The sequence below is a fragment of the Zingiber officinale genome, chromosome 11A (assembly GCF_018446385.1).
Source record: "Zingiber officinale cultivar Zhangliang chromosome 11A, Zo_v1.1, whole genome shotgun sequence".
NCBI lineage: Eukaryota > Viridiplantae > Streptophyta > Magnoliopsida > Zingiberales > Zingiberaceae > Zingiber > Zingiber officinale.
Window position 1 is genome coordinate 15,433,710 of NC_056006.1, and position 21,645 is coordinate 15,455,354.

At 36.6% G+C, this 21,645-nt stretch overlaps 2 protein-coding genes across 2 annotated transcripts; both read left to right on the top strand.

Moving 5' to 3' along the window:
• The first annotated feature begins 3,089 nt into the window (after nt 1-3,089).
• LOC122031777 (probable nucleoredoxin 1) lies at nt 3,090-10,179 on the top strand. The gene is made up of 4 exons (XM_042590914.1): nt 3,090-3,328; nt 4,826-5,308; nt 5,399-5,878; nt 9,360-10,179. Exons 1-4 carry the CDS (start codon nt 3,203-3,205, stop codon nt 10,020-10,022), a joined length of 1,752 nt encoding a protein of 583 aa, XP_042446848.1. The 5' UTR covers nt 3,090-3,202; the 3' UTR covers nt 10,023-10,179.
• A 406-nt stretch (nt 10,180-10,585) lies between these two features.
• Nucleotides 10,586-11,319, top strand: LOC122031778. The gene has a single exon (XM_042590915.1). The coding sequence runs from the start codon at nt 10,623-10,625 to the stop codon at nt 11,139-11,141; it is 519 nt and encodes a 172-aa protein (XP_042446849.1). The 5' UTR covers nt 10,586-10,622; the 3' UTR covers nt 11,142-11,319.
• Nucleotides 11,320-21,645: the final 10,326 nt, after the last annotated feature.

Consider the following 21,645-nt stretch of genomic DNA (forward strand, 5'->3'; position numbering starts at 1 on the left):
ATCGCGACACACAATCGCGATTTACAAGCGACTTGCTCTACTCCTTCATGGCTCGAGAGCTCTGCGACGACTGGTATCTACCAGTGCCCGACGATGGCAGAAATCACAACTATGTCACGATTTCAATGATCTCCGACATTAAACAAGTTTGTTGAGGCATACAACAAATTTCATAGGGTTGTTTTTAGAATTTCATGCTTTTAGAATGCATACCGCTCTGATACCAATGTTGTACTCTAAATGCATGAAATTAAAATGTAAACTGTTAACACTAACGACGATCTCCCATAGATCTACAATCGGCAACGGTAAAATGTGATCTTCAGATTTACTGTTGGAAGAGCAATTACAAAATCGAAAAGCTCTTCGCAATTTCATAAGTCAAATCCCGTAACCTCAGATATTCTTCTTCCTCTCGTTCTTCCACACCCTGTGAACCACTCTTGGATGCACCCTTTATAATGAGAATTATCATAGGGGTAAAAAGGACTTTTCCCAAAAGAAAGTGGGTGTGAGCATGCCCACGTTCCTATTTCCTACAGAACAACTGTTGAAAGAATCCAATTTGGATAAAATAGTAGATATTTGTTTGACTTCTGTAATATTCATATCATTCTCTTTTATACTATCAGTGATATCCTTAGAACCTATTGCGTCACACTGATCATTCACATCTTGTTTTTGAAAAAATTACGAACAAGTTTTAGTGGTGCATTTTTCTTCGATATTGCAAACAAGGATACCATCCGTGTCATAACCTTGAATTTGTTTTGCTTCTTCCTCAATTTAAAAGTCCCTATCAATTCATCCACTTCTTCATCATCATAAATTGACTCACTAGTTAACTCAGTCTTATCTTCGTCATAAATTGGACCACCAACTATTTCGATTTTATCATCTATATATTTCTGAAGAAAAATTTTATTTAAATTAAAATAACATAACTTATAACCATTAAGATCTCGAGCACTATGATCACAGTGTGAGACATCCTCAGCTAGAACCTATCTATCACAACCTCGACCATGCACCTCACTATCTTCAAGATCTTGCACCGTTGCCCCCAGGGCGTAGCACAGACGGTGGGCGTATGGTATCTCTGGCATAATGGCCAGAGGTCGATTCTCAAGAACTGACGACCTGGGGTTTACCCCACCATACGCCTATGGCCTGTGTACCTGCATGAACCTCCCTCCATATCCGTGGGGCCGGCACTAGGGGGGCAGCTAAGCTAGCGGATCTACCTTTTTTTTCAATATCTTGCACCGCTAGACACTGAAATAACTCTGCAATTTGCTTCTTTAAATCCTCAATCATCATTACATCCTGGATATTATGATCATAGTGTTAGGCTTCCGTATTTAGAATCTGCCTACGTCCATGATAACCTCCATTAGATCTTAATGAGCTCTTATACCAACTGAAATTGAGCAATATATAGATTATTATATTGGGGTGTGAAGTTATAGAGGGATTAACAAGAAAACAAGAGAGAAGTAATAAAAAAAATAGCCTAAATTAGGCTTAAACCTATTATAAAATCAAGATGACACAGAAAAGAGATGTGGTCATAATGTGACTTAAGAGAAACCAATTGATTCAATATCAAAATAACTCGTCTTAAACATTATCTAAGTATACGTTTATATAGCTCTCAAAATCCTCAAAAAAAATCTAGACGAAAAAATAAACAACTAAACTTATTCTCTAAGATTTAGGATAAATTAACTAACAAGACTTGATTTCCTAAATTTTAAGATCAAATTAAATAAAATTAAGAAAAAATAAACTAAACTTAATTAACTGATTACTAATTTTAAAAAAAAAATCCAAAAGATGTAAATCTAGATACTTTGGATTCCCTTCTGGGATGAGATAGAATCAACCAAGAGGAGCTCCACTTAGCGCTCGTCACATTAGCGATTGAGGCGCTTCAAAGGGATTGAGGTGTCTGGAAGTGGATAAGCTGCAACGAGCTCAGATCAAATCATTCTGGTCCAAGTGCCTCAAAGGTATAGAGGCACCTGGATTACCATTTATAAAGAGGCTCAACCTGCATGTTGATACATTAATTCTCTACGACTTCCGTGCTTGCATGCTATTTTGAAAAGCTCTTCACGACGCGGAAATGTTGCTCCAATGACGACGCTCAATCTTCTACTCTAAAGTCGTCGGTATACTTATTTTTATTACTTGTACTTTAAATTCTGTATTCTCTTGTAATATTCGAATTATTAATGAAATGTCTAACAAAAGTGATCGATGATCGCAGACATTGGAATAGGAGTACTCACAGGTTTCAAACCAAGTAAAACTAAACTGTGTTTGCATTGTTTTATTTTCTTTACTTTCGGCTAAGTACTCCCAAGTTTTACAAAAAAAATTAAAAAAACTATGAATGATATTCATCCTCTCCTCTCTTTAACATGCTTTTCAATCCTTGAGTACAGCAACGGAATAGTTTCTTAGTTTTTTAGATATATAAGGTTCAAGTCCCAACTTTATGAACTAATGGACTAAGTCATTCACTGCAACTGCTTCTTTATTTATTTTGATAATTGATGAAAAATTTTTATAAGATGAAATTAATCATGGTTAAAATTAATCTGCATAAATTGAATATATGATGACAATTATGAAAAAAAAAATATTAGGTAGATTCACGTGGCTTAAATGAAGAAGGGACAATGAAAGTATGGACAAAGGCAAGCAACGTTCCCATGAATACGACAGAGGAAGTAGGAAAAAAAATGTTGAAAGAAATGCTACAAGGATATGAAGTAAAAAAATGTTGATCAATGAATGTCAAACATTAAATAGATTAGAGTAAAATTTGTGTATTAAAATTATTACATATGAAGTATTATTATAGTAAAATATTTTTATTAATTTAGTTAAAATTATTTAAATTTGATTAAAATGATGTAGTTATGTGGTAACTATTGTAATAATTTTAAAATATTTTAATTGAGTTTAATAATTTTAATTAAATTAATAAATAATGTTTTTATATAAAATACTTAATGTATAGCTTAAATGCCTTTTATTTAATATTTATTTCCCCGAATAGTCAAAGATTTATAATGAACTAAGTCAATACAGCAATGGAACTGCTTCGATCTGAAGCATCACAAGACGTCGTCTCCTTTCTATTCCTTCCACTGCAAGAAACGATCGGTTGACAGAGCTTGAAGACGCATCGATGGCGGAGCACGATAACGGCGTGGAATCCGACGGCGAGAGGAAGGCCGCTGCAGCCACCCACAACCTCGGATCCCTCCTCGCCACCGACCGGCGGGACTTCCTCCTCCGAAACAACGGCGATCAGGTTTCTGGCTACTCCCTGCTTCCGCTTAGTTTTAGAAATTACTCACAAATTGCGCACCCAATTCCGAAAATATCACTCCGTTGCTGTTTATTCTGAATCGTGTTGTCGGAGCAAACAATTTTTGAATTAGCGAAGCTACTTTCTCCCGATCGCAAAAGGTCCATACCACTTTCCTTCGATTGTTTTCATTCCGATACTCTGTTTCCTTTTTCCCGACATTATCTCAAACATGGCGAGGTTGAGTGATTTTTAAACTGATTTCATTCATTTACTACTGAAGTCTAACTCATTCTAGCCCTTTTTTTAAAAACTTAATCTTGTTTTTTTGTAAATTTTTCCAATGATCTTGAGATGTTCAATTTCTCAAAAAAACATCAGATCAATTTTTGTCAACGCTGATCTGATAGCTGATTTGCCATTTTACCAGATCTTACTATGATCACCTTTTCATTCAGACTTGGTTCAGGTTTGCTATGACATGATCAATGTTTGTGGTTTGTACTAGAAATTTGTATGAGATAGCATTGTTTACCTTTTAATCTTGAATTCGGAATTTCTTATATTTGATTCTGGAGATAAATACGATAACTAGTTAACTGGATATGATAGGTGTTTTATAGAACAGTATATTGTGAAGCATACGCTGCAGGCATATGCTTCCACTTCTTCTACCTTTTTTCTGGTAATTTAACACTCACAAATTGTGCACCCAATTCCGAAAATATCACTCCATTGCTGTTTAGTGTTTATTCTGAACCGTGTTGTCCGCGAAGCTACTTTCTCCCTATCGCAAAAGATCCATACCACTTTCCTTTGATTGTTTTCATTCCGCTACTTTATTTCCTTTTTCTGACATTATCTCAAGCATGGCGAGGTTGAGTGATTAAAACTGAGAGCCAAACAAGTAAAAAAAAATCTAATCCAAACTGATTTCATTCATTTACTAGTGAAGCCTAACTCATTCTAGCCATTTTTCTAAAAATTATTCTTGTTTTTTTTTTGTAAATTTCCCAATGATCTTGATCTGACAGCTGATTTGTATTAGTGTTAGTCGACTTTGACAACCATTTTACCGATCTTACTATGACATAATCAATGTTGTGGTTTGTACTAGATATTTGTATCAGATAACATTGTTTACTTTTTAATCTTGAATTCAGAATTTCTTATATTTGATTCTGGAGATAAATAGGATAACTAGTTAACTGGATATGATAGGTGTTTTATATAACAGTATGCTGTGAAGCATATGCTGCAGGCATTGCGAAACAGATTTTGTACTTGAACTGAATCTATTTCCCTAGGTAGCTTAGCGTGATTGTAATGCCTGGTACTTGGGTTGTAGGTGATGTGTTTTTTGCCACTACATTCTTAACTCAACTAGCTACAACTTCAGTCTCTTAACGTGGACTATGTTACACCTACACTAACGCTCTTGAAGATTTAAACAAAGTTAATTATATTTATGAAATCGTGTCTCCATGTATAATTTTCCAGGTAAAGATTAGCGAACTAGATGGTAAAGCTGTTGGTATTTACTTCTCAGCTTCTTGGTGTGGACCCTGCCAAAGATTTACTCCAAAACTAGTTGAAACTTACAATGAGCTATCATCAAGATGCTGCAAGTTTGAGATTGTTTTTATCTCGGCTGATGAGGATAAAGAATCTTTTACTGATTACTTTTCTGAGATGCCATGGCTTGCTATTCCCTTTGAAGACTCTGATGTCCGTGATAACCTCAACGATTTGTTTGATGTTGGTGGGATACCCCATCTAGTGGTCCTTGATGCTGATGGGAAAGTTCTTACTTCTGAGGTTGTTCAGATTGTGAATGACTATGGACCCGAGGCTTATCCTTTTACATCTGAAAGGATTCAAAAGTTGAAAGAAGACGAACAGGCTGCAAAACAGAATCAAACTATTCAAAGCTTGCTTGTCACCTCCTCTCGTGATTATGTCATCTCAAAGGATAATCATAAAGTAACTACTCTTTACTCTTAGGTTGATCTGTAATATCTTAAATGCATTCATTTGACCTTGTCTTTTTTTTTTTTTTTGCATTTGAAACAGGTACCTGTTTCTAATCTTGAAGGAAAAATTGTTGGTATATACTTTATGATTAGCTCTTTCACTTCAGGTGATGATTTCACAAAACTACTTGTGGAGATGTATCAAAAGCTGAAAGAAAATGGTGAGAACTTTGAAGTTGTCCAAATCAACTTGGATGACGATGAATCATCTTATGACCAAGGATTCGAGGATATGCCATGGCTTGCTATCCCTCTCAAGGACGATATCTGTCATAAACTAGTCCGCTACTTTGAGCTAGAAACAATTCCTACGCTGGTTATAATTGGTTCTGATGGAAAGACTGTACACTCTAATGTAACTGAACTTATAGAAGAACATGGGATCGAGGCATATCCATTCTCTACTGAGAAGTTAAAGGAGATTGCAGAAAAAGAGAAGACAAAGATGGAATCTCAAACTCTCCTATCGCTTCTTGTTTCCGGGGAGCAGGATTATGTCATTGGAAAGGATGGTGTTAAGGTACTACCTAAATACTCTTTCTTTCTTTTCAGTTGATCTACTAGAAGATACCTTCTTCCCAATGGATACAAGGGTAAACCCTTAGTATCTATCTTCTAAATGAACATTACATTTATTTACAACCCCAAATAAACTTAGCAGCATATTGGAATAGAACTCTTTGATAGGGATGGCAATGGGTCGGGTTTAAACCCGACCCCGTATTAAACCCGCCCTGTTTAGGGCGGGTTTAAATCCGGTCAAACGGGTTACAGGGCGGGTCTAAATCTATTGACCGGGTTCGGTGTGGGTTATGGGTTTCAATGAACCCGTCCCGAACCCGCCCTGCATATAATAATAATAATAATAATAATAATAATAATAATAATAATAATAAATCTTATATATATAGCGGGTTGGCGGGTCCAACCCACCCCGAACCCACCAAGTTTTGAGTGGGGTCAGGGCGGGGTGGGTTGAAAAAGTAGGTGGGGCGGGTTTGAATTTGGGTTCATTTTTTTCTTGTTAGGCGGATTCTGGGATTGACCAAACCCGGCCCAAACCCGACCTGTTGTCATGCCTACTCTTTAATCAACTTCCACAAACTATTTACGAGACTATGATAAACTTAATTCATATCTACCAACTTAAGTCATAATCTATACATGACAGGCTTTTCGATGTGTGTTGCATACTAACATTCTAAATTCTGTACCTGGTGATTTCTAGTTTCTACTTGTATGTGCATTTATAAATATGTACTTATATGATATGATTATTTACTCATAATTTAAGAGAAACTTGACACTGGCAATATTTTTAGTTGACCTAAGTTTTAGGTTGATTAAAGATCTTTGGTCAACCTAAGCTTTAGATCAATTGTCTCAGTGGTGAGTTAATGTTTTTTTTTATTTGTTAGACCTTCCAACTACTAAGGATCAATCTTGAACATCAAAACAACCTATCAAATAGCCTCTAGAGTCTAGGATAAAGCTCCCTAGATAACAAACTTTAGCTGAAAGTTAAATCTCATCAACGCAACAATTTACATGAAATAAACTCAAGGTTACAACATCATTCACAATACAATATATGCATACATTAGGTCCATCTTCAATCTTGATAACTATCCACAAGTTCCAAGTGTAGGATCGGTACACACGTGAGAGAGAAAGTGAATCACGTGTATTTTAAAAACAATTATCTTTTTGAAATACTAGTGTGCAGCGGAAAAAAAAAGCAATTAAGTAAAGAAAAACAGAATTCGAACCTAAGGAGTTACTTAGTTCGGAGCCTTCGGCGACTCCTACTCCAAGACTCACGATCTCTCGGACCGTATCGTCGAGTAATCCACTATAAACCTTTTCCGGAACCGCCAGAAGAGAGAATCGAATATAAGATATTGAAGAAAGGGAAGTGTAACAGCCTACACTCCCTTTTTGCAAATAATAAAGAGATGCAGTAATTAACTTCGTTACCAACTCACAGAAAGAGGATCCGGAAGCGCTCAAGAGTTGGTGTCGATTTGCTAGCAGCAGTTGGAAGTCGCGGAGAAGTAGCACAGTAGCAATCGGACATGTTTGCCATAGTAGAAAGGTCTTTACAGCTCGTAGAGAAGATTTGTGTTGATGGCTGCTCAAATAGGGTTTATATGGACTGAGAGGGCACCTCCAGCTTCGTTAGAGGCGCCTCCAACAGCAACTTTTATTCCCTTATCTTTGGAATCGATAAAACCCGCAACTTAAGGATTTTATCCTCTGGAGGACGCCTTTAAAGCTCTTTGAAGCACCTTCAGCGTCAAGCTTCAAGGCGCCTCGATCCGTATGGGAGGCGCCTCCGCGCCCTTCCGCACGGGGACTTCGACCAAAGCATTTGAGGTGCCTCCACTCGAACAAGAGGCACCTCGGATCACTACTCACCCGAGGCTTGAGGTGTTTTTCACCCCTACAAAATGTGTTAGCCCAAATAACAAGTTATACCCTACAAACAGAGTTAACACAATAATAAAATAGCATTATTAATTAGATCTTGTCTGTCTAAGACCAGGATCTAGTTATGGTCTCAGTTTAAACATCTAAAATGGACCTAAACTGGATTAGCGCCTAAAGTCGTCCTCACTAGATCACTCTCCTCCAATGCTTCACTTGCTAAACATTTGGTCCTTCCAAACCTGTTTGGACTTTCTCTGATTATGCTTAGTGTCTGATCAATCTGATCCATTAAGACTTACCTACAATACTGAATTAGCATAATAAATATGAAACAAGGTAAAATAGTGTTAACAGCTTTCAGGATTTGATGATCCAGTCGACCGTGCGCGATCGACTGGAAACTAGTTGGTCACACATGCTTAGAGTTTACTCCACCAAGACTTCTCATTACCTAGGGTTACCTCCCCTTAGGGTTGCCTAGCTTCACTCATTATGTCTTCCATTGTCTGGCTTCACTCACCATGACTTTCCCCACCTAGCTTCACCCACTATGGCCTAGCTTCGCTCACTAGGACTTCCATTGTTTAGCTTCACTCACCAGGACTTTCATCGCTTAGCTTCACTCACTAGAGTCTGGCTTCACTCACCATGACTTCTATCACCTAACTTCACTCACTAGGGTCTGGCTTCACTCACCATGACTTCCGCCACCTAGCTCCACTCACTAGGGTCTGGCTTCATTCACCAGGACTTCCCCTTACCTAACTTCCGGTTAGAAATAGTCCCTAGTAGACTTCTCACCTGTCGCTTCACTCACCATGACTTCCGCCACCTAGCTCCACTCACTAGGGTCTGGCTTCATTCACCAGGACTTCCCCTTACCTAACTTCCGGTTAGAAATAGTCCCTAGTAGACTTCTCACCTGTCTATCTTTCGATTAGGACTTACTCTTGCTAGTTATCTAGTCTGACTAGACTTCTCTCTTCCAAACATCAAGTCCTATTTGGATCAACCCTTGATCAAACTTACCAGACTTATGTACATTATCAAATATCGAAACCCTAGAGGTCAATTCACCAACACCAAGTTCCTCACAGTTCCACCTTCAATTCATAAAGTTCATCTTCAATCTTTAAATAAATCATGTAGACTGCATACTCATTATCACATACATAGCTAACTTAAGTTGTATTGTGAACCATCAAAACACTGTGGTTAAATCTAACTACAAGGCAGGAACTATTATTATCAAAGCAAAGTCTTCATTAACCTTGTCAGTTCATGAGGATGGGAACTTAGATTCACAAACTAGATTATTATCCGGAAGCAAAGTGGTTATTGATACACCTTTTTCATTTGATCGTCAGTTGAAAAAAAGAATTTAGGGTTAGATTACCTTCTCGGTAAATCACTTCTCATACCTGAATATTAGTGTTGAAAGTATTACCCATTGCCTTCTATTACTTGTATCACTTTTTTCTCTTTTGGAAATAAAGTACAGTTGTTTATTCTGCTTAAGAGGTATGATTCAAACAACCATTTACTTTTGCCTAATTGCTCATATTGATTAGGTTCCAGTGTCTGAACTTGTCGGTAAGCATATACTCCTTTACTTCTCAGCACAGTGGTGCCCTCCTTGTCGTGCCTTCTTACCCAAGTTAATTGAGGTATACCACAAGATCAAGGAGAAGGATAGTGCTTTCGAACTTATATTTGTGTCAAGTGATCAGGATGAGAGCTCCTTCAATGACTTCTACACAGAAATGCCATGGCTAGCACTGCCCTTTGGAGATGAAAGGAAGAAGCTTCTGAGTCGCACATTTAAGATCTATGGCATTCCATCACTTGTGGCCATTAGCCCGACCGGTAAAACCATCACCACTGAAGCAAGAGATCTGGTTTGGGCTCATGGCGCCGCTGCCTATCCTTTCACCAAGGAGCGAATCCAGGAGATTGAGTTGGAGGTCGAGGAGACGGCAAAGGGTTGGCCTGAGAAGCTTAAGCACGAGCTACACGAGGAGCATGAACTCGTGAAGAGTCGTCGCAAGAGTTACATTTGTGATCGTTGCAATGATGAGGGAAATGATTGGTCCTTTTACTGCAATTCTTGTGACTTCGATTTGCATCCGAAGTGCGCACTAGAGCATGATACAGAGATCACCAACACTGGTGATGGTGGTGATAGTGTCAAGGAAGGATACATCTGCGATGGCGAAGTGTGTTATAAAGTTTGAAGTCGATTACTTCTCTCTGGCTCTGTGCGAGCTGTTTAAGATCTTTATTTCTTGTGTCAGATCTTGCTGGTGTTCTACAACTTTATTATCCCTTGTAAGTTATTAGAATTCTCTTTGAATAGCTACTACGGTATCATACAGAAGGCATATCTGTGTATCTTGCTGGTGTTCTACAACTCTTCATTTCCTTTTTCTTAGTTTTTCTGCTTAATTACCCGATCCGAATCAAAATGATTCCCCACGAATATACGCCATGTTTTTATAGAGGCGAATATACCCGTACGATTATACGTATCAATCCACGTAGCCAGAAACCACATGCGCATGCAACGCATCGTGCGGCGTATTCGGAGAGATTTGGCGTCTCGGCGGCCCATTCTCACACGTAACCGCCGACTCCGTTGTCCACGTGTCCGATCAAGTCGGGGCCGGGGCCCGCCGCTCACCATCTGTGAAAGGATCCCAAAGGCATCTTCCGCAGCATCTTCCGCCCGTTGCGATTTCGCCACTCAAATCGTACGGCCACGATTAACCCGCTCCGGCCCTATATTTATCCTCTTCTTCCGTCGCCTTCCCCATTCCCACTGATCTCTTCTTCCGATGGACTTGCTCGAGGTCCCTCTCGATGTCTTAGCGCTCCGGCTCTACGCGCTTCCGGTCGACGCCGCCGTGACCTACCTCGCTCTCCTCGTGGCCGCAGCCGTCGCCCTCGGCCTCTGGAGCATCAGGGGCGCCGCCGCCGCCGCCTCCATTTCTCACTCTCCTCCTCAGGATGTCTCCCTCTCAGAGCCCGAGAAGCTCAAGCTCGACCTCGCCTCTCTTCCTCCGGCCTGCCACCTGAGCGATCCGAGCAGCGGCACGCCGAAGTCTCGGTTCACCGCCTACTACTCCGGCGAGCGATCCGACCCCGTCAACCACGATTTCGACGAGATCGACCGGCGGTCGAGAGGGGCGGCGCCGTGGAGCGGCAACTGGAGCTTGGAATGGACGGCCGTTAAGAGAGCGGGGCACCTCGGGTGGTACAGCCACCAGGACATGACGGAACTTAACGGCAGCGTCGTCAAGCTCTGGGACGCCCGGCCGACGCCGGCGGCGATGCTGTTGCGCCGGCGACTGTAGAAAATTACGGAAATTGAATTATTAAAATTAGGCTGTTGTCTTTCCGATTTGCCCGTGAATTAAATCAAATTGGGCCAAAAATAAAAAGGTAATTAATGAGAAGAAATGGAGTCTTGGAAGAGAATCTATGAGCTTGTTTGAAGAATTTGGCATGAAAAAAGAATGGATTTTTGTCGAGTTTGGTGAGTGTGGATGTGAATTTCATCAGTCACATCTAATTAATTACGACGTCTAATTAATAATGGCTTCACGATCACCAACCCTCATGGAGCAATCAATTTAATGTGGTGCAAATTCTTTTGCCATCTCACGTTTGATAGGAAAGCAACTCATCTCCAATTCACCTCCATTGAATTTAGGGTTCAAATTTCATCTTTTGTGATTGGATTTTGATGGAAAAAATAATGCCCTTGAATTTCTGAATTTGTAATCACATGATTATGTCATATTGGTGGTAAAAGATGAATATGTTCCCCCAACGTCCCGCCAATTCGTCCCAGGGTCAACACGGAAAAACATGATTATGTCATATTAAATCTTAAATGGGTTGTATGTATAAACAGAATAAATAATTATTAAATTATAATTACTATAATATTATAGTAATTAAAGTTTTATAGCTATTATACAGTAGTTAAAGTTTTATAGCTACTGTTAGTCATCTAATAATTTCATAACTATTACGTGAATATTATTGGACAAGATAATTTTATATTGTAATAATTATAAAATTATTTAAATGGAAAATTGACAATTTTATATTGTAACAATTATAAAATTATTTAAAGGGTTAATAACTTTAAACCCCCTTGTATTTTATAGCAGGTTGCATTTTGCCCCCTTTTATTTGAAAAATTACACTTAACCCCCCTTTGACATAAGTAAAAAAAAGAAAAAAAAAGGTAAATGACCAAAATAACCCTAACTTAAATTAGGCTTTTAGAAGAAAATGAAAAATAAAAATAATCCTGTAAAATCGTTGAAAGCTTAACTTTAACCCCAACTTGATTTATTTATAGGCCCAAAATTTCACTTGTTCCTAGAAAAAATATCCTCACAAAATTCACACATGTACCAGCATAAATAACAGAAAAATAGCAACTCTGAAAGGGATAATCGGTCAAAAACTCATTTCACCGAATAAAAAAGAGTCGGAATTCTAAATTGATGAATCAAAATTAAATAAAGATAGAATAAAGTTTATCATTAAAAATCAAAATAAAGACCCTTTGATGATTTATAAAAAAATCATCCTTTTAATTTTTGTCCAAAAGTAAATTTTCATTTCGAATCAGCACCTTTTGAAACGAAAAATATTTTTAGCTGCTTTGAAATGAAAATTTACTTTTGGACAAAAATTAAAAGGGTGATTTTTTTTATAAATCATCAAAGGGTCTTTATTTTGATTTTTAATGATAACCTTTATTCTATCTTTATTTAATTTTGATTCATCAATTTAGAATTCTGACTCTTTTTTGTTTGGTGGAATGAGTTTTTGACCGATTATCCCTTTCAGAGTTGCTATTTTCTGTTATTTATATTGGTACATGTGTGAATTTTGTGAGGATATTTTTTCTAGGAATAAATGAGATTTTGGGCATATATATAAATCAGGTTGGGTTAAGGTTAAGTTTTCAACGATTTTAGGGGATTATTTTTTTTTTTTAAAGTTTGATTTAGGTTAGGGTTATTTGGTCATTTACCTTTTTTTCTCTTTTTTACTTATGTCAAAGGGGGTTAAGTGTAGTTTTTTAAATAAGGGGGGCAAAATGCAACCTACTATAAAATACAAGGGGGTTTAAAGTTATTAATCCTTATTTAATGGAAAATTGACATGTTGAGTCCTCTATTTGACGCAGTTTCCTTAAAATAAATTTGTCCATCTTACTTCGAAGTCACATTAGACATAAGAAAATAAGGAAAATAAAGATGGAAAGATTATATGCTTCTATGTCTACATTTTACTTACCATTTGCTTATGGTTGTAGCTTCCTTATATGATCTTGTATGGGAGTTGAGTCGGATGGGGGAACCTGTGACAAAAGTAAGAACGTTGGTGAAAAGAGAACTTGACTCTAAGGCCTACAGGGGCGTTGCAAGCTTTTCCCCCCTTACAGCGGGGTGGGGGCAGGGTGGGGATGAAGGAAAGGTCGCCGATGATACTCACAAGCCTGCACACACAGAGAAATCACACAAGGCATTAGAGCGAGAACGAGGGAAGAGGTCTCCGACGTAAATCCTCTGACGCTCAAGTTAGAAGTAGCACAAAGCAAAAAGAGCATAAAGATAATGAACAGTAGTATTATAGTAGATGCGTATGTGTGCGCGTACTTGGTCAATGGAGAGAATCTTCCTTTTTTATTGTCTCTCATAACCTCTGCAATGATGAAACATTAGAGAATGTCAAGTGTCAAGGTATGTCAAGTGATGGCTGAAGTACGGTGGATTCTCATTCGGTACAGGAAGGTTCCGTGCTATGCAGGTGGCAAAGTATCAGAATTTTCTCTAATGAATAGCTGTTATTCTCTGACAAGTTGTTACAATTCTCAGACAATGTTGTCTTCCGACCAGCTGAGAAGTCGACCAAGTATAGACTAGGACAGTGTCCAGGAGAAATGAGGGGACCAAGCCCTGGGAGCCCGACCAGCTAAAAAGTCGACCTTGTGTAAACAGGGGCAGTACCCATGAGGAAATTATTAGTACAAAAAGTATCGAACGATCAAACCTAAATTCCGATTATAGCAAAGAATTCAAAGTTAAGGTTTCTTATTGTCTAACAAGGTTAACTAAGTTTGCAGGAAAGTCCTAAGTGATCTTAGGCAAAAGAAAGTCCTAGTTGATACTGTTGGATCGTGAAAGTCGATAGAGGGAGGGGGGGGGTGAATATCGATTTTAAACTTTATCGAGAGATTACGCAGCGGAAAATGTATAAGTGAAAAGTAAAGAGCAACATTAACACAATTCGTTTTACTTGGTTCGGAGCATGTGTCGACTCCTACTCCAAGGCCCGCACATAAGGGTGCTTTAATTTCGATGGGCAATTCACTAGTAATTCGAAGGTTTGATTACAAATTAAGTACAAGAATGCTAATGACAAAAATAAAACAATACCGACAAAGAAAGAAACTAGAGGAACAGCGCGTTGTCGGAGCTTTACAACGTCACAGGAGCACAAGAGATCAGATTGTGAGTTCTGTGTTGAGCTTCAGCCTTAACCCTCCTTATATAGGAGGTTCGGGGTGCCTGGAACCTTCAGGGCGCCCTGACCATGACGTAGTTGAGCCAACTAGAGCACTTCACATGGTGAGGTGACGCTGAGGATAAATTTTTACCTCCGAGCATCCGGGTACCTCCTGTGCGCCCGACCCTTGTTTTCCAGCGGTTTCCTACTTGCAAGAAAACGTTAGTCCGAGGTAAATATATATCCTGCAAAATAGAGTGTTAGCACAGTTTATCATTAAATAAAATATTAATTAGATTTTGTCTCCTCAAGACCAGAATCTAGTCAAGATCTCGACTTAGAGTTCCGAAATGGTTCTAAGTCGGATGGGCGCCTAAGTTCCCTTCCCGGGAGCGCGTCCTCACAGTCACTCCCCTCCAGTGGCTTACCTTCACTTACCTGCCAGACGTCCGGTCAGCCCTTCGACCTGTCTGGGCTTCGTGCCAGCTATCTGGTCGGCCCATCGACCTAGCTGGACTTCGTGCCAAACGTCCGGTCAGCTCATCGACCCGTCTGGGCTTCATGCCAGCTATCCGGTCTGCCCGTCGACCTAGCTGAGCTTCGTGCCAGACATCAGATCAGCCCGTAGACCTGTCTGGGCTTCTCCTGCACACTATATCAGAGTGTTAGATAACGACAAAACTAACTTAACCTATTTTGTCATTTATCAAAATTTGAGTTAGACCGTTAGTACTAACCGCACCAACAATCTCCCCCTTTTTGATGCAATGACAACCTGGTTAAGTTAGTGATAAATATGCATGTAAGAAACAAGCATATGGTTGTTAAGTTAGCTTTTAAGTTTTGTTCTATTTGTGTTTGTTTAACTAACTTAACCACCTAACCCTCCCCCTTTGGCATTCATCAAAATAATATAGAACAACAAGTTAGAAAAAAAATCAAGTTCAAGAAATTTAAGAACTGTAAGTCAGATTATCTTGGGGAACTTAGAAACTGATTTAACTTTTTAACTTTCAAAACTAAATAAGATATTATTTTTTTTTCAAGACTTAGTTTGTAAAATCCAATTTTCAAAACCAACTTTTGAAACTAAGTAAAATCTATTGTCAATTTTAAGTTTGTAAAATTTAATTTTCAAAAAATATATAATTTTTCAAAACAAAGTATAAAAAAAGAAATCTAAGTTACAAAACTTATTTTTCAAAGTCAACTTTTCAAATCTAAGCTTAGAAGGTCTAAATATCATAACTGAGTAGAAAACATGATTTAAGTTTTAAAAGTTTAAAGTTTGAAAACAAAAATATTTTTTAGTTTCAAAATCAATTTCCAAAATCAGGTTTGATTTTGTAAAAACTTAAAAAAAATGTACAATATCATTTTGTAACCTTTTAGATAAATTGGTTTTTAAATTTCAAATATGATTTTCAAAAATTGAGGACTCCAATTTTCAAAACCAACTTTTTAAAACTAGGTTTGGAAGGTTTAAATCAGAAAGTTGAAACGTTGAAACCTAATTTTTTGAAAAAAAATTTAAACACTTAGTTTTGACTTGTTTTAAAGAGAGGTATTTTGTAAAAATTAATTTAAACTAAGTAGAAGAATAATTAACCCCCCCCCTGAACCTGACATTACAAAATATGTCTAACCAGTTAGCTATTTACTGACTATCTAGAGGATAGCAGCTTTCACTTGGTTAGTCAAGTTAAGTCTAAGCATCAGTTAGTGTTTGACTAAACCGAATGACTTAACTTGATTACTATTTGTTTAGTATTTAACGCTCAGACTTATATTGATGCACTGACATAAGCATCTTAAGTCCAGGCAATTTGTCTATGCATCTCACCCCTTTCTATGTTTGGCAATCACAAACAAGGAAATCCTAGGATATTGGTGAGATGCTCAAGTACTATCCCTAGGGGAACATGCTTTCTAAGGGATTATTCTAGTCTAAGGCTAAAACTGATTTTGAAATACTAAAAATAGAGAATTTTGAAAACATAAAAGCATTTTACCTTAGAATTTGAAAATTATCATTTTTGAAAATAATTTTTAAAATTCCTAATCTATTAGACACATCCCTAATTTTCTACGTAGATTGCTAAACTCACTTTCAGGGAGAGGTTTAGTAAATATGTCAGCTAAATTAGATTTTGATTCAATGTACTTGAGTTCAATGCCTCCTTTAGTGACATGGTCTCTGATAAAGTGATGCATAATTTTAATGTGTTTGGTTCTGGAATGATACACAGGATTTTTTGTTAAATTAATTGAACTAATATTGTCAATTAATACTTTTACATTTGTGAGGTTTAAGTTAAAATCTTTTAATGTGTGCATCATCCATAATAGTTGGGCAATGCATTCTCCTATGGCTATATATTCTGACTCAGTTGTATATAGAGTAACGCAGTGTTACTTTCTACTAAACCAGCTAACAAGTGATGCACCTAGTAGTTGACATCCACCACTTGTGCTTTTACGGTCTAATTTACATCCAGTATAATCTGAGTCAGAATACCCTATTAATTCAAAATTATTAGTTCTTGGATATCAAATACCTACATTTGTTGTTCCTTTAAGGTATCTAAAGATTCTTTTGACTAGAGTCAAATGTGATTCTTTAGCACAGGTTTGGTATTTAGCATACATACTAACTGCAAATAAGATATTGGGTCGACTTGCAGTTAAGTACAATAGGCTACCTATGGCACTCCTATAGTGTTTTAAGTCAACTGGTTTTCCATTTGCATCTTCATCTAGGATTGTGTTTACTGCCATAGGTGTTTTTATTTTTTTAGTGTTTTCCATTCCAAATTTTTTAAGTAATTCTCTAGTGTATTTTTGTTGATAAATATAATTACCTTCATTTGTTTGTTTGATTTGTAATCCTAAAAAGTAAGTTAACTTGCCTACTAGACTCATTTCAAATTATTGTTCCATTAACTTTATGAATTCATCTAAAAATTCTGAATTAGTTGACCCAACAATTATATCATCTACATAAATTTGGTCTATGAATATGCCCTCTTTTATTAATTTAGCGAATAGGGTTGGGTCAATTTGACCCTGGTTAAACCCTTTGGATATAAGGTAAGAGGTTAACCTTTCATACCATACCCTAGGTGCTTGTTTAAGTCCATATAAAGCTTTCTTTAATTTAAATACAAACTCAGGGTGTTCTAGACTTTCAAACCCAGGTGGTTGTCCTGCATAGACTTCTTCTTTTATTAATCTGTTTAAGAAGGCTGATTTGACGTCAATTTGATATAGTCTAAACCCTTTATGGGTTGCATAGCTGAGCAACATTCTAATGGACTCTAGTCTAGCTACTAGGGCATAAGTTTCATCATAGTCAAGTCCTTTAATTTGACTAAACCCCTTGGCGACAAGCCTAGCCTTATTTCTAGTAATTTCCCAAGTTTCACTAAGTTTATTTCTAAAAACTCATTTTGTTTCTATTACCTTTTTATTTTTGGGTGGTGGTACTAAGTCTCATACTTCATTCCGCTCAAATTGAGCTACTTCCTCCTGCATAGCTATGACCCAGTCTGGATCAAGCAAGGATTCAGCTATGGTATTAGGTTCAATTTTTGAAATTAGAGAAATTTGACTTAGGTTCCTAAAGGATGACCTAGTCTGAACCCGTAGATCTGGATCACCAATTATCTGGTCAGTTAGATGATTTAGGTTGACTCTTATGGTTCTAGGAGGTTGATTTTCTTGAGTTCTTTCTTCATCTTCATGATTTAAGTCTTGATTGTTTCCTTCTTGATTACTATTGCTTTGAATGAACTCAATTGGCTGAAGTTGGGTTTGATCTAAGTTTGGTTTGGATTCCTCAAATTTTACATTGGTGGTTTCTTCAATTCTTAATGTAACCTTATTATATATTCTATATCCCCTACTGTTGAGTGAGTATCCCACAAAAATCCCATTTTCTACTTTAGAGGTAAATTTTCTTAAATATTCCCTTGTGTTTAAGATGAAAGCTGGGCACCCAAATACTTTAAAATATTTTATATTGGGTTGTTTGTTATAATAAAATTCGAAAAAGGTTTTATTATGTACTTTATTTAGAATTGTTCTATTTTGCATGCAACAGGCTGTACTAACAGCTTCTGCCCAGAAATATTTGGGAAGATTATATTCATTTAACATAGTTCTAGAGGCTTCAAGTAAAGTTCTATTTTTTCTTTCTACAATCCCATTTTGTTGAGGGGTTTTAGGGCATGAAAATTCGTGATGATAATCATTTTCAAGACATAATTTATTAAAGTTATGATTTTTAAATTCTCCCCCGTTATCACTTCTAATCCTTTTAATTTTAAGATCTTTTTCATTTTCAACTTGTTTACAAAAGTTTGTAAAAATTTCAAAGGTTTCATCCTTATTTTTTAAGAATTTTACCCAAGTGAACCTAGAGTAGTCATCTATTATTACTAGACAATATAAACTACCGTTTATAGACTTGACTCCATGGGAGTCAAACAGATCTAGATGTAAAAGTTCTAGTATTGAATTAGTTTGAGATTGGTTAATTGGTTTGTGGGTAGATTTTATTTGTTTGCCTTGTTGACAAGCATTACATATGGTTGAGTCTAAGTTAGGTAATTTTGGTAAGCCTCTAACTAATCCATTTAATTTGTTTATATTTCTGAAATTTGTGTGTGACATTCTTCTATGCCATAATCAAGTTTCTTCTTTTTGTGTTAAATAACACTTAATTGAAGAAGTGGTTAAGTTGATTGCATAGATGTTATCTTTTCTAAACCCTTTTAGACTTATTTTAGGGTTATCTAGGTGCTTGATTAAACATTCTGAAGATAAGAACCTAACCTTATACCTAGTGTCACACAATTGATTGATACTTAGGAGATTATACTTGAAAGTTTCAACAAGTAAGACATTTGTGATAATGAAATCTAATTTTAGCTCAATGTTACCTATGCCAATTATCTTGAGTTTGTCATTGTTTCCAAAGGCAACTGTCCCTAAGCTTTTATAAGTAAGTTGGGAGAATTTGGTGTGATCTCCCGTCCAAAATCCACTTGGTTTCCTACTATAGGTAGGAACTAGAGTTAGTCTAAGTTTAGGCTGATAAAATTTTAAGGTTAGTTTTAACATAAATCTTAAGTTAATTAAAAATTTAAGTTAATTTTAAAATGAATTTAATAAAGTTTTAAAATTAATTTTAAGTTAATTTTAAATGTTTTTTTTTTAAAAAAGACTTTTTTTAAAAATGATTTCTAAAAAGGATTTTTAAAGTTTTTAAAAGATAATTTTTTAAAAGGATTTTTAAAGTTTTTAAAAGAGTTTTTAAAATAATTTTTAAAAGGATTTTTTAAGTTTTTAAAAGGATTTTTAAAGTTTTTTTTTAAAAGAGTTTTTAAAAAAAATTAAAGTTTTTAAAAGAGTTTTTTAAAAGGATTTTTAAAGTTTTAAAAATAATTTTTAAAAGGTTTTTTAAAGTTTTTAAAATGATTTTTAAATTTAATTTAATTTAATTGAGTCCTTAGTCATCTCACCCGATCTACGTTTTCAATCAGGGAATTCTATAATTTTGTGAGATGAATTATGTTCAATTTTAGAGTTTGGTTTAACTTTGTGTTAGATTCAGGTTTAGCTTTGGGGGCATTCTCTAGATAAACTTCTGGGCTATGGTGAGTCACTTGGACATCATTAGAGTAACAATGTCTTCGAGGTTTTCCAAATAGTCATATCCACTAGACTTAGTACAAAACCTTGGTCTAACTGGTTATGATCCATAAAAGGTAGCTTCGGTCAGTTCCACTTAGTCAAATGCAACGGGTTGAAGCCATATCTTCCTAGACATGCATAGACTAAGCTTCCCTAACGTACTATCATCCAAAACTTCACTAGTACCATAGGTCAAGTTAAACTTGAACCCTTTCTAATTAGTCCTTATTACCCTGTCGAGTAGGTTGGTTTGGGTTACCCTGCCGGGTAGGTTAATTTTGGAGGTGTCAGCTCTTCTGGAGCCTCCCCCTGAATTATTGGCCTTTTAATTTTTGGTTCTTGGTTTATGTCTATTCTTTTTGTAGTTGTAATTTACTTGATGATATTCTAAGTCTTGGTGTGGCATAAAATATTTAGATTTTTAATTTGTTGGTCTAGGTTTGTATTTTAATTTTTGATTTGGTTTATTTGGTTTTATATAATGTATTTTTTCTTTGGGTATGTAGTATTGGTTAAGTCCTACTTGCGTGGTTAAACACGCTTTCGGAACCCAAGATTTACTTGTTGGTTTATGTTGGGTTATTAATGATTTAAATGTTTTATTTGAACTTGACTTATAGCCAAGTCCGGTTTTGTTGTAAATTATTTTTTGATTATTTAAGATTAAATCTAAATTTTTAGATCTTGTTGTAAAGTTTTCTAACATTTCTTTTAATTTATTAATTTCTATTTTTAGTGATAAATTCTCCTCCTCAAGTGTTAGATCTCAAGTTGGGTTATTTTTTGTAATTTGTTCCTTAAGGTTTTGGTTTTCCTCAAGGAGTAATTTGTTTTTATCTTCTAATTTAACTAATTTCCTATTTAAACAAGAAATAATTTTAAAGAACTTTCAATTTAAATTTTGGTATACCTCTTCGAAACCTTCGGAAACGAGTACCGACTCGTGGCTCGATTCGAGTTCGAACCCGTCTTCCGATTCGTCCTCCGACTCTGTTTCGCGGGCCATCAACGCGAGGTGACTCTATTGCTTCTGATCTTCTGCCTCCGATTCGTCCGAGGAAGAGTCGTCTCACGTCACTTTGAGGGCCTTCTTTTTGGTTGTCTTCTGTTTGTCGTTCTTCAATCTCGAGCACTCGTTCTTGTAGTGGCCTTTCTTGTTGCACACGAAGCACGTCACATTCCTTTATTCAGTTGGAGAATTGATCTTCTGCAGGTCCTTCTTGTTGAAGCTCTTCTTCCTCCTGATGAGCATTTTCCTTACCAGGTTCACCTGGTACTCTTTATCTTCATAATCCTGGTCAGAATCTTCATCGGGTTCAGACTTGTTCTTTGTTCTTTCCTTGGGGGAACCTGCAAACAGGGCAATACCTTTCTCTGTTTGGGCGTTAGTATGTTCGTGTAGTTCTAATTCACAAAATAGATCGTCTAATTTTAACTTAGATAGATTTTTTGAAATTTTATAGGCATCCACGATAGATGCCCACAAATTATTGCGTGGAAATGCGTTTAACGCGTACCTTATCAAATCTCTGTTTTCCATCTAGTGGCTTATCGCATGGAGCCCGTTGAGGATGTCTTTGATCCTCGCGTGAAGCTAACTCGCCGTTTCTCTTTCCTGCATTTTTA